Source organism: Neovison vison, chromosome 4 (assembly GCF_020171115.1).
Source record: "Neovison vison isolate M4711 chromosome 4, ASM_NN_V1, whole genome shotgun sequence".
Classification (NCBI taxonomy): Eukaryota; Metazoa; Chordata; class Mammalia; order Carnivora; family Mustelidae; genus Neogale; species Neogale vison.
In genome coordinates, this window is record NC_058094.1 from 1,801,467 (window position 1) to 1,813,813 (window position 12,347).

At 67.6% G+C, this 12,347-nt stretch overlaps 1 protein-coding gene across 1 annotated transcript in view; it reads right to left on the reverse strand.

Annotated features, from left to right (window-relative positions):
* The window catches only part of ADGRB1 (adhesion G protein-coupled receptor B1), a 62,079-nt gene that overhangs the window by 22,658 nt on the left and 27,074 nt on the right, over nucleotides 1-12,347 (reverse strand). The window contains exon 17 of the mRNA XM_044244858.1: nucleotides 4,239-4,380. Coding sequence (XP_044100793.1) covers nucleotides 4,239-4,380 — 142 coding nt within the window. The remainder of the gene's footprint in view (nucleotides 1-4,238; nucleotides 4,381-12,347) is intronic.

Consider the following 12,347-nt stretch of genomic DNA (forward strand, 5'->3'; position numbering starts at 1 on the left):
TCCCTGGGCAGCGGGGAAGCCGGGCCATGGCTCACACCCTTGCACTCGCCAGGGAACCTCGAAGCCCGGCTGGCCACGCGAGTCACAGGTGGCCAAGTGAGTGGCTCACACCCGCTCTGTGGCTGGCTCCGGCCCCGACCTCTGTGGCCATCTGCCTCCATCTGCCCTCATTAGCCTGGCAGCCACCTGCCGGCCCGCTTGCCCACCTGCCCGTCCGCTCTCTCCTCTCCACCCGGCTCATCCGTCACTCCCGACAGCCCCGGCCTGCGGGCTCTAGATGATGTGGGGAAGGGAGGAGGGAGAACTAGAGGGCAGGGCGCCAAGGAGCTCTAGCCCTCATTGGGAGGGTTGGACTAGAGATCTCTGGGCAGGAGCTTGGCCCCAACCCACACACAGAGGGCAGAAGCCAGCCGGCCTCCCACCGGAGACCGGTTCCCTCGCCAAGTTTGGTGCCACCCCAGGGCCTTTGCACATGCTCCTCTCGCTGCCTGGTGCTCTTCCTCTGACCTTCACATGGCTGGCTCTGCTTTCAGCATAGAGGTCACCACCTCCCAGGGGCCCTCACTGACCTGGTTCCGTCTGAACGAGCCCCTCGTCTCTCTGCCCCATCACCCCGTCTGGAGACTCCCTGGGGTACAGGGCCCCCACGCACCCAGGAATTCTTTTTTGTTGTCTATAAGGTCCCCGTTGGTTTCTACCCCATCAACTCCGCACTGTCCATCTCCTCTTGCACCCTCTACGCAGCCGACACGTCCTAAACACAGACTTCCCTCCTTGAGCAACGTCCTTGTTGTCCTGTTACTGCTCCAACACCGCCCGTGGCTCACAGCTCCCGCACAGAACAGCCCTGACCCCTGGTCCCATGCTGAGCCCTGACCCCGGGGAGGCGGGGGACACACTTCCGAGCACATCATGGCAGCAGCTGGCTTTCCAGTGCTCCTCCTTGCCAGGCTGTGCGCCGGGCTGTGGATCCCTCCCGTGTCCAGGCCCCACCGCAGCTCGGAGCCAGACAGCACCGCCCCCTCACAGATGTGACTCAGATCCACTGCTCGCCCACCCAGCGGCCAGTGGCACAGCTGGGCTCTGACGGTCTGGCTCCACACGGAGCTCGGGTGGCAGTGGCGGCGGGGGGTTGCCTGGGTCCATGCCCCTGTCTGGAAGCTCGTTCCTCCCTGGCTCCTGGGGTGGGAGCCCCGCACCCCCTCTCCACCCCTGGACTCCTGGTGCCCGTGGCCACTCCGGGCCCCAGGATTCCCGATGCCTCCACTTGCTCAGACCCCAGTCCCCACGCCCGTCCCGCCCCAGCCAGGGAAGAGGGAGGTGGCGCCCTGTCTTGCCCCAGGCCGAGCCCACTCTGCCACCACCCCACCTGCCGGCTGGGGTGCTCTGTCCCCACTCCTGCTGGGAGCCCTCCGAGACCACAACTGCACTGCCACCCTGTCCCCCCCCCCACGCAGCTTCCCACTGCCTTTGGGGTATAGCTTCAGCTCTCCCCGGCACTGGCCTTGCTCCCCTGCCCTGCCCTCCGAGCCCCACCTTGTCCCCCACTGACTTTTGCCTTCCTCACCTTCCCTGGCATGACCCCTGCTCTTCTCCACTAAGCTCAGCCGGCGAACTCCTGTTTGCCCCTCAAGGCCCCACGAGACACCTCCTCCTGGTGTTCCCCTCCCAAACCACCCGCGGGGAGGGAAGGAACCTGTCACCGTGCCCAGGGCACCTGTCCCTTTGGCCTGGGCTGCCGCAGGCCTGTCTGGACGCAGACCCCGTGCTCCTCCTGCGCAGGACTGGGGTCTGGCACAGGCCCCAGCCTCTCACAGGCGGCCTGACGGGGATCTCACCCTTGTGCTCGGGCCCTCCCACTCAGGGTCTCCGGGGTCAGCCCCGGAGCCGGAGCTGGCCAGGAAGAGAGGGAGGTGCCCGCAGGCTTCACCGGCCGGCCGGCACCAGGTGGGCGGTGGAGGCCTGGTCCTTCTGGTGCTCTGGCTCCGAGCTCATGCGCATGCCCGAGGGGGGTCCCAGGGTCGGGCAGAGATGACCACTGTGCCAGTTACTGCTGGAGACACCTAGGCTTCCAGTGGCCAGGTACATTGCCCTCAGCCCCAAGGCCCCTGGGTGACTCCAGTCCCCATGAGGGGCCGTGCCTTCAGCCTCAGCTCCCCTTCTGGGATACGGGGATGGGGTCCCACCTTCACAGATGCTGAGACCAGAACCCCCCCAAGCTGTGGCTGCCGACCCCCGTACCAAACAAAACCTCCAACCCCTCCCAGAACGAGACCTGCCCAGCCTGACGCATCGACCTCCAATATGCCTGGCCCCAGCGGCCCGGGTGCAGGCCAGGCTGGGGGCAAGGCCCTGGGCCCCAAGCCTTCTGCTCCTGGTTCCACCAGCTTTCACCAGCATTGGCCACCTGCCCCTCACTAGACCCGGCCTCCGTGCCCCAGCTGACCCAGAGCTCAGCCCCTGGTGGGACGCCACCTTCTGCGGAAGGCACTGACTGTGGCACGCGGTCCACATCACAAACCCTGGGCCGGCAGGGCCCTCCCCCACCCCATCAAGTGGCCCGACCCTCAGGGCTGTCACTTCTGTCTGACGGCAGGGGTCGGAGGGAGAGGCTCAGAGTGACGGGGCACAAGGCTGGAGTCTGTATGTATGAGGGACAAGCCTGTGCGGTGACACTCCACCACACCAACCCTGGGCACACATCCCACTCCGGAATGCTCCCCTGCCCCCGGTCCTTCCTTTCCATGCTCCGAAGGATGGGCGGCCACCTGGGGACCCCGTCCTGCAGGGTCTGGCCCCGCAGGGACTCAGGAAGTCACAAGTCCCATTGGTTGCTCCCCTGTGCAGAAGTCTGCTGCTGTACCACGGATGAACACCTACGCAGAAAGCCACCTCTTCCAGGGAGTCCCCGGGATGGCCCTGGTTGCAGCTTTCAGAGATCTCCCCAGAACCAACAACACCAACAGCCTTGTCACAGGGACAGGAGAATGGGTGAGGGTGCCCCAAAGTCAGGACCAAGAGCACAGACCCCCGTCCAGCAACTTGCCCCAAGACCTTGAGCAAGTCGCCCTCCCCAGGGCTCAGTTTACCTGCCTGCCAACGGAAGGTTTTAGTAGTGATGACCTCTAGGGTCCCGTTGGGCTCTGCCCCCGTGGGGAGCCCTAGCGGACAACACTGCTCTCCCTACCCGTGTCCCGCTGGACAAAGGGTGGTGGGCAGAACGTTCTCAGAAAGGCCCGGAGCCGTCTTTCACATTGAACCCAGGATCCCCTGAAGGGAGAGCTGTGCCGCCCCCACTGGATGAGGGCCAGCTGCCCCAAACGCCAGGACAGCCAAGTCCCCCACCCCACTCTGTCCTCCACATCTGCTGCTCAACGATCCTTCCACACGGGCCTTAGACCCGGGGTCTTTGTGAGCGAAGACCCCAACCCCTTTCCCTCCTCGGGGGGCTCAGTGAGTGGGGCAGGGGAGTGTTTCCTGGGACCCGTGAACGGCGCTCAGCCCTGCAACAGACAACCCCTCAGCCCCAGGGGGCCAAGCCCAGCACCCAGGGCCCCAGCCTGGGAGCTGGCCCCAGATGCCGTTGCCATAGAAACCAGCAGCCCCCACAAGAATCACAGGAACAAAAAGGAGGCCCCTGAGATGATGGGGCCTTCCCCAGCGGAGCCGTGGACCTGGGCCAGACCCAGCACCCTCGGCCACCCAGGGACCCTGACCTGGGGACGTGGCTGCCTCCAAAGACCAGGGTCCACTTGGGGAGGGCCAGGAAGGTCTCCCAGCCAAGGTGGCAGCTCCTTCCCCTCCCTCTGCTTGGCAGGCCAGGGCCCCGTGGCCCAGCTGAGGGGCGCACTGCCAAGTGAAGGGGTACACGGCTCAGCCAGGCCAAACCCTCCCCCAGTCCTCAAAAGCCTGGGCCCAGCCTGCTGGGCTCCCGTGAGGATGGGTTCCGTGCAAGGTCCATGCCTCCAAGGAGAGTGGGGGACACTCACCCATAGGCCCCTGGGGGAGAGGGGGGGCTGCCCAGCCCCTCCCGGGCCGGTCCCCAACTCCCCGCTGCCACCCACCCGGCTCCCACCCACCCTCTCCAGAGGCCGGCTGGCCAGCGGGCCACGACACCAACCGGGCGCACGGACCCGGGCGGGGATGGGTCCGGCCCCTCCCGCGCCGGAAGCGCCCGCCCCGCGGCCCCCTCCCCGCCCCCACCCCGCGCCCCCCGCGCGTCCCGGCCGGGGTCTCACCGCGTCGGCGCTGAGCTGGGCTAAGATGGCGAAGGTGGAGAGCCGGTCACAGAGGCAGCGCGTCCGGAGGGCGTCGAGGGGCACCGTGCGGCAGCCGCGCCACGACCAGGGCCCGAGCTGCGGGGGGGCGGGGGAGGAGGGCCTGGGGGGCGGGACACACGGGGTGGGGTTGGGGGGGGACAGGGGCGGCGTGAGCGGCGGGCGGCCGGCGGCCCGGCCCCCTGTCCCCGCCGGCCCGCGCCCGCACCTGCGCCCGCAGCCGCGCGCCCGCCCCGCCGCCGGCCCCCGGAGCCCCCGCGCCCCATGGCCGCCGCCGAGCCACGGGAGAGCGAGTCTCGGGGAGCGCGGGCCGCCGAGCCCTGGCCCCGCGCCCGCCGAGCGCCCCGCCCGCCGCCGCACACCCCCCCCCCCCCCCCCCCGCCAGCGCCGGAGCCCGAGCGGGAGTCGGAGCCCGAGCCCGAGCCCAGCGGAGCCGAGCCCAGCGGAGCCGGGGGCGGCGGGCGCGGCGGGGGCGCGCCGGGAGGGGTGCGGGGGGCCGCCTCCGCCCGGAGCCCGGAGCCCGGCGCAGCGCGGGTGACCTTGGAACCGCCCCCGCCTCCCCCTCCGCGGGCTGGTCGCCCCTGGCGTCCGCCGCCCCAGGCCGGGGACACAACAGCCTTCCCCGCTGTCTGGAGGCCCGGGACTGCGCCTTTCCATTTCCACACAGGGGCCGCCGGCGAACGCGGTCGCCGCCCTAGATCCAATCCCCATCCCTGCAAGGCCCGCCGGCCTGCCCAGGAACTTAGGAGTGTCCAGCCACCACAGCTGGCCCTGGGCTGGCCCTGTCTGCTGGAGCCCCTGGCCTGCGGGGTGGGGCGGGGGCGGGAGAGCTGCTGGGCCTGCCGACTAGGGGCCGGGGGAGGGGACTCCCGCCTGTCTCAAGCAGGAAACCCTGCCTGGGGATCCACAGCCTGGAGGGGTCTTGCGAACCCAGGGCCACAAAAGGCCTACGCTCTCCCGCAGATAACTCAGACCCCATGCCTCCTCTCAGGACTTCGGGGAAAGTTCCAGGTTTCTGCAGCAGGGGTCTTCCCAGGACCTGCCCTAGAATCGAGTGGGTGGCGTCAGGCCTCTCAGCCCAAGCACAAGGGAACCGCAGAGTGCCATCGCCAGCTGGACTGCCTTCCCGGCCCTGCACGCCTGGCAGGCTGGGGGGTTTAACAGCTCCCTAACCAGTGCTCTCCCCATGGGGGCCCTGACCTGGCAGGTGTGTACACACACACACACACACACACACACACACACCCTGGGAGTGCCGCCTCTGCTCAAAACCTGGGTTTGCAATCCACCAGCCTTGGCCACCTCCTCAGGGTGCCACCTGGGGAAGTTCCCTACCCTCATCGCTAGCTCCTGTTTCCTGAGCTGCAGAACGGGGAGGTTGCAGCGGGCACACACCGCAAGGCCCCCAGCACGGTGCCTGTGTGGATGCAGGAGCACCTCCAGGAACGAGGAGGGTCACTGGCGGCAGGGATCGGAGAGCCCGGGCTGGTGCTGGTGCCCAGGAGATGTTACACAATCCCTGCTCTGAGCTCCGGGCCCCGGGGGGGCAGGGATGTATTCTGGGCTGGGCCAGAAGCCTGGATGTGGGCCTTGCTCTTTTGATTCCCTTCTCTCAGGGAAGGACCTGACCCCATTATGCGGAGAAGAAAAACTGGGGGCTAGCCCTGGGGCCCAAGCGGGCTAGCCGAGTTCACGGTGGCGGCCAGGCAGAGTTTCATGGCCCAGGAGTCAGCTGTAGGCTCTGCGGGAGCACCGGGGCTCAGGCCCTAGGAAGTACCCCTACCACACCCCGGAGCTCCAGCTGGCCCGCTCTGTCTAGAGTTCAGGGAGAAGAGAGCACTGTGGCCTGAGCTCAAAGGGCCCAGGACTGGGGAGCTCAAGGCTCATCCATGTCGGGGCCCTTCCATGAGATAAGCGCAGAAGCAGCCATTAGTCACAGCGGGGGGCAGCCGCACCCAAAGACAAGAGACCTCCATGTCCTGCCTCCAGAGACGGAGAGACCACCAGCTGCAAACCAGGAGCAGGACAACGGAAGGAGCCCAAGAGTGCTGGGTCCTGGCGCATCCTGGAGCTCCCCGGAAGACCCCAGGTCCAGCCTAGTGCTCCCCACACCGTTGGCCAGAGGCCTATCAGGGCCTCACTGAGTGCGAGGGCCCCAGGTGGGACACGGGCATGGGGCGCTAAGCCCTGGCCAACGCTCGCCCCTGCCATAGCCCCTGTGTGCCCCTTCCCGCCAGAAGCTCCCTGTCCTCATGCCCGGAGCTGCATATGTGACCGTCCCCACGTGCCCAAGCCACTGGCCAGATGCTGAGCCAGCCACCACGGCGCAGGCCAGGAGACAGCCAACAGCGCCACTCCGAGAGAGCCCCACAGACCACCCCTGTCTGGCCAGGCCGCCGCCCGCTCTCCAACTCAGGGCTCGTCCGGGACATCAGCCCTGGAGCTGTCCTTGCGAGCAGGCGTCCGGGGCCAGCCAGTCCTGGTTCCAGTCCCCGCTGTGCTTCTCAGTGTTCGGGCGTGGACACCGCCTCTGCTCCCCTCCGAGCACAGAGAGGGCGGGGGCATCCGGAAGCCAGCTCTCCCGCCTCGGAGCCTGGGAGGGGACGGCACCCCGAGGCGGGGGGTGAGGCCGGCTGGGCTGGGCTGCAGCGGGGCTGCTGGGCCTGCAGGGCGCCAGGCTGAGAGCTGCAGGCCACCTCCTGGGAGAGCGCCAGCCCGGGCTACTGAGGAGGAGCTAATTAGTTTATCGGTCTCCGGGTGGGGGGGGGGGGCTGCTGCCTGCTTTGGCCTCCCGCAGCCTCAGGTCACAGAGGACAGGAGAAGGGCCACGCCCTGAGCCAGGCCAGCTGTCCGGGAGGCGGGCCGAGGTGCTCACTCCGCAGGAGGGTGCAGGGGCTCGTGGGACCCTGCGGGACTGCCTTGCGGGCCCCCTCAGGCCCTACCTCTCCCTGACGCGGAGAGCCCTTGCGGCCTGTGTCAGGGAGGCTGGGACGGGGACCCTCTCCTTGCTCCCTCCCACTCCTGGGTGATAACGGTTTCCTGTGCGACTTGTCCCTGAAGCGCGATGACAGCCCTCAGCTGCCCCATGCAGACAGAGCCGCTGAGGCTCAGAGAGGAGGTACCCTCGCCCAGGGCCACACAGCACGAGCGGCAGGGCCCGCAGACAAGCACCCGACCTTATCTGTCTGACACCGTTCCAGGCACACAACCTCCGAACTCCTGGGTTGTGGGGGACACATCTGAGGGATCCTTAAGGATAAGCCGGGACCCTGCGCACAGAGAGGTGACCTGCCCAGGGGCTCCCCCGCCCTTTCCCCCCACCCCCACACACACCAGGAAAAGAACTCAGGCCATGCGGGGCGCCCAGGGCTAGCCAAGCCTCCCGTGCTATGCTGGACGTCAGCCAGGGACTGACCTGCAGCCAGACAAGTAGACAGGCAGTCCCTGACCCCAGCCCCGTCGCTGGCGTCTTAGGCTCCCCCTCCGACCCGGGAAAGGCCAGGGGATTCTCGGTCCTTCTTTCAGCAAAACCTCTAGGAGGCCTCCTCTTGTACCCCAACATCTGGAAGTTCTTCCCATGTCTGACCGGAGTGCTTCCGGATCTAGGGACCCCGTCCCCGTCTCTGCAACCCAGGCAGGTCACTCTCCCCTCTTGCACTGGGAGACCATGTGCTGCCTCTTGACTGAGCTTCCAAAACTTCGAATATCTGGGTCATGGCGCCAACCCCCCTCCCACCTCCCTGAGCCCAGGCCTGAGGAATCTGGGTCAGTGACACCTGCTCCTCCCCTCGCTAGGTCCAGGGCGAGAGGAGGAGCTGGGGCAGTGGCACCCTCAGGAGCAGGAGGGCAGGGAGACCCAGAGGGTGAGAGCGGGAGCTCGTCCATGCCTGAGTCCAGGGGAGGTTTGGGCGGGGGGCTGTGTCTTCCGCATCTGACCAGGGCGCCCAGAGCAGAGCCACGCCTCCGCCATCGCACTGCCCGACCGGCTGGGAGGCCAGGCTGGTTCACCTCCACAGCCACCGTGGCCACAGCCGGCTCCTGGCTCCCGCAGCGAGGCGGTCCCTGCCCCACAAGCTCCTCCTCCATGCTGCTCTGCTCACGGCTTCAGCGTCTCTTCTGCAGCCTCCTCTGGGAGGGCAGGCCCGGGCCCAGCCGGCTCACCTTGCTGCCGGCCCAGCGGTGGGGGCACCAGCCCAGACTGGGCAGCCAGCCCTCCGCCCCCTAAACTTCCACTGCCTACGGCAACCTCGACGCCGCCCCAGCCCTCGCTCTCTCCCACGCCCACGGCCCACCCGTCAGCAGCTCCGACCGGCCTCCGCACGGGTCAGAAAACATGCCAGGCATGTCGTCCTCAGCTCAGAGCTCCCACGGCCCCCTCCCCACCGAGACACCCCAGGGCCCCGGGGGCCTGTCCAGCCTCCCTGACCTGACCTCACCGCTCTGCTCCACAGGGGCTCTCCTTGGGCCACATTTAGGGGCTCCCGGGACAGAACCACCCTGCCCCCCGCCCCTGCACACTCAGCACTCAGAGCGGAGCCGCTGCCTGTCCCCGTGTCCCAGGCCAAGAGCGGCTCATCAGCAGGCTGCCATCAGCAGCGGGCCTGGTCCCCAACCCCGCTCAGGGTGCGTGGGAGCCAAGGGGCGTCACAGACCCTGGGAGGAGGCTCAGCCCATGGCACCTCGGCCCCCACCCCCGTCTCCTGGCCCGTGCCCAGCCCAAGAAGGCGGAACTGTTCCCGCTCAGGCGGGTTCCATCCCAGCTTCTCGGCGCTGAGCTGCCGGCCCTGTGAGGGGAGAACCAAGGCTCCTCCAGTGCGTTGTTGCGGGAGACGTGGGGCCGCATTGCTTTGGGCCTGGTGCTCACAGTACATCAGGGGACGGTAACAGAGAGGGTGCTCTGACAGCCGGCCCCCCCGCCCCGTCCATCCGTCCACCCACCGAACCAGGGCACTCGCTGCATTCATGAAACCTCCTGCCGGCCCACGGAGCAGGTCTATTACGGGACGAGAACCGTCAGGGTCCCCTGGGGTTTGATGGGCTAATTCACACTGGAGTGTGAATGACTCATAGGTAGCCTCCTACACAATCGAAAAAAGCCGGAGTGGGCACAGCACAGTCCAATAGGGTAACCGGGAACAGGCCAAGTATCTGCCGCAGAGGCTTCTAGAGGCCCCTCAGGACTTTTCAGTCTGGTCTTCAAGATCACCAATGGGCTGGCCTCCCCTTGTGCTCCCTACACCCTCTAGCCTAGGACGAGGCCCCGCTAAATCACACTTCACCCATCAGAAGGCCTACCCCCCACCTCTCCCTGCTGACTTCTGAGCCACAGATCAAGGTCTGTGCTGAGTCTCCTCCAGAAAGCCCACCTGGATAGCCTGTGAATTCCCGAGCATTACACCAGACCCTCCTTCAGGCTCTACCCTGCTTCTGCGCTAGGACCCCCGGCCCCGCTGCACCTGCCGGCCCACGCCAGCTGGACGGAGCCAGCGGGGACTCAGCACACAGGCGCCGTCTCCGGCTTCCAGCACTTGACCTTGGCCGGTGTCTCTGACCATGGTCCCTCCTGTGCCCTGGCTGACTCACCTGGTCCTTTGGGGAAGCCTCCTTGAGCTCCCTCTGTGCCCAGACCTATCCCTGCTGGCCACCAGCTCATGAGAACCTGCAGGCCAGGTCGTGTCTGCCCCGTGATGGCCTGGCCCAGGTCAGTTCTATCCGGTCTTGGCTCAGGTCCTGGGGGCAACACCCATGGTCCTGGGAGGATCCTGATATCTGCAACACGTGGACTCTGGGGGAGGGACACCTGCCTGACCAGGGTCTCACTCAGCTTTCTTCCAGGTGAGACCCGGCCCGCGCTCCTGCACATGGGCTGGCCCTCCTGGTGCGGCTGGTGTCTGAGTCGCAGGATTCTGTCCTGGGAGCCTCTGCTCACGATGCGGAGACGCCTGGGCCGGCCACGCGCGGAGTCCGCTCCCGGCTGCAGGCCTGGAGACCTGGTCCTTCCCGTGGTCCGGGCTCTCCCCCTCACATCCACCACACCCGGGGCAGACCTGGGCCTCTGGGAGAGCATGGGACCCTGGGCTACCAGCCCTGTAAGCCAGCGGTCTGGCCTGCTGATCCTGCTCCATCTGCTAACCTCCCCCCCGCTCAGAGGCCTGCACCCCTGGGACCCGACCTGAGCCTGTCACCTCACTTAGAACTCCCCCCGGTACCCCTCCGTCCAAGCTCTGTCCCTCCTGTCCCCTACCTCTGCCCACTGATGGACCACTGCCTTGGCACCCACACTTCTGCCAGGGGTCCGCTTACTCATTCATCCAGGAAGCTCCTCCCCGGCCTGCCCTTGGCAGGCTCTGTGCTCAGTGTCCCCCGACAGATCCCAAACGGGCCGCCTGTCTCCTGCTCGATCTTCTCCACTCCGGGGGCATCTGACACTGACCGCTGTGGTCCGGCAGGCCACTGCGCCACGGGCGTGCCCCAGGCCCCACAGGGAGGGGGCCGCGAGCTCACCGCCTTCACTGTCACCGCTGTCTGTGCCCTCACAGCTGCCCCGAAGCCACCGAGGCCAAGACGACGTCGCACGAACCCCATCGACGCCCCCGACAGTGCATCCGTGGCCCCCGCTGCCCTCACCGCCGCCATCAGCACGACGCACGGGCAAGGCCACCACCACCGCCACGTCGCCCCTGCCACGCGCAGTCCCTGAGCGAACGCCGTGATCACAGCGCCCCCGACCCCAGCAGCGTCACCAGCACCACAGCCCTGACGTCGGCCACGCACCCGCCGCCCCCCACTGTCAGCAGCAACACCGCCATGGCCAACACCGCCACGGCCAACACCGCCACGGCCATCACCGCCGCGGCCATCACCGCCACGGCCATCACCGCCGCGGCCATCACCGCCGCGGCCATCACCGCCACGGCCATCACCGCCGCGGCCATCACCGCCACGGCCATCACCGCCGCCATCGGCATCGGCAGCACCGTCGTCCCCCCGCTGTCCCTGTGCTTTCACGGTCCCCGGCGTCACCGCCGTGAGCATCCCGGGCGTGGCCGCGTCAGAACCAGCCCCGCGACCGTCGCCGGACCCACACCGGCTATCAAGCCCGTTGCCAGCTTTCACCCGCAAGCACTTCTCGCGTCTGCCGTGTCCGGGGCGCGGTGCAGACGGAACCTGTCTTACGGGAGGTCCCGCCATCCCCGTCCCCCAGGGACAGGTGCGCACAGGCAGCCACACCGTCACCACTGCCTGTCACCCCCCGACCGCCACCCCACCGTCCAGGCATCTCGCCGTTCCCCCGACTCCCAAAGGCCCAGTGACCCTGGCACTCGAGGTCACCCCACCGTGCCCTGCTTCCTGCCACCCCGGCACCAGCACCGAGGCCTGGGGGCGAGAACGGGCCCTTGCCACAGCTGTCCTTACCCTGCGCCCTCCCACAAGTCGCATCACGCCCCCCCCCTCCGCAGGCCACCAGCAGGGGCCGTGGCTGCCTGGGGAGTGGGATTGACCTTTCTGCCTCAGGAAACCAGCGGTTGCAGCCTCTGGCAGAGGGGAAGCAAGCATCTCAAGGCAGGAGAGCTCCACCTGTCCTGCAAGTCCAGCCCGTGGACCCCTGCCTCAGCTCCTTTGCACATGCTGTGCTGGGGCCCAGAGGGCCTCTGCTGCCTGCCTCCAGGTGGGCTCCAGCTGCGGAATCTCACACTGGGCCCCAAGGCCGGCGCTTACCCCACAGGGCACAGTGTGGGTCAGGGAGGGGCCCTCTCTCTCGAGCTTCCTGGAGGACGGGTAGGGACAGCGCCTACCTGCTGACCATTTCCCACTGACCGACCTGTACTCAACACCCATCACCTCATTTCGGCCCTGCGGCAACCCCATGTCTCAAGGAGCCAAAAGGGCTCACCCACCACGACCCCGTTAGTAAGGAATGGGGCCGAGCTTCGAGGCCAGGCATGCAGCAGGCAGGACCCCTGCTCCTCCCACCGGTTCAGCTGCCGGGTCACAGCGGGTGCTCTGGACCTGGGGGCCTCCGAGAGGGATGGACAGACGCTGCCATAAGGACAGGGTGGGCGAAGGCCG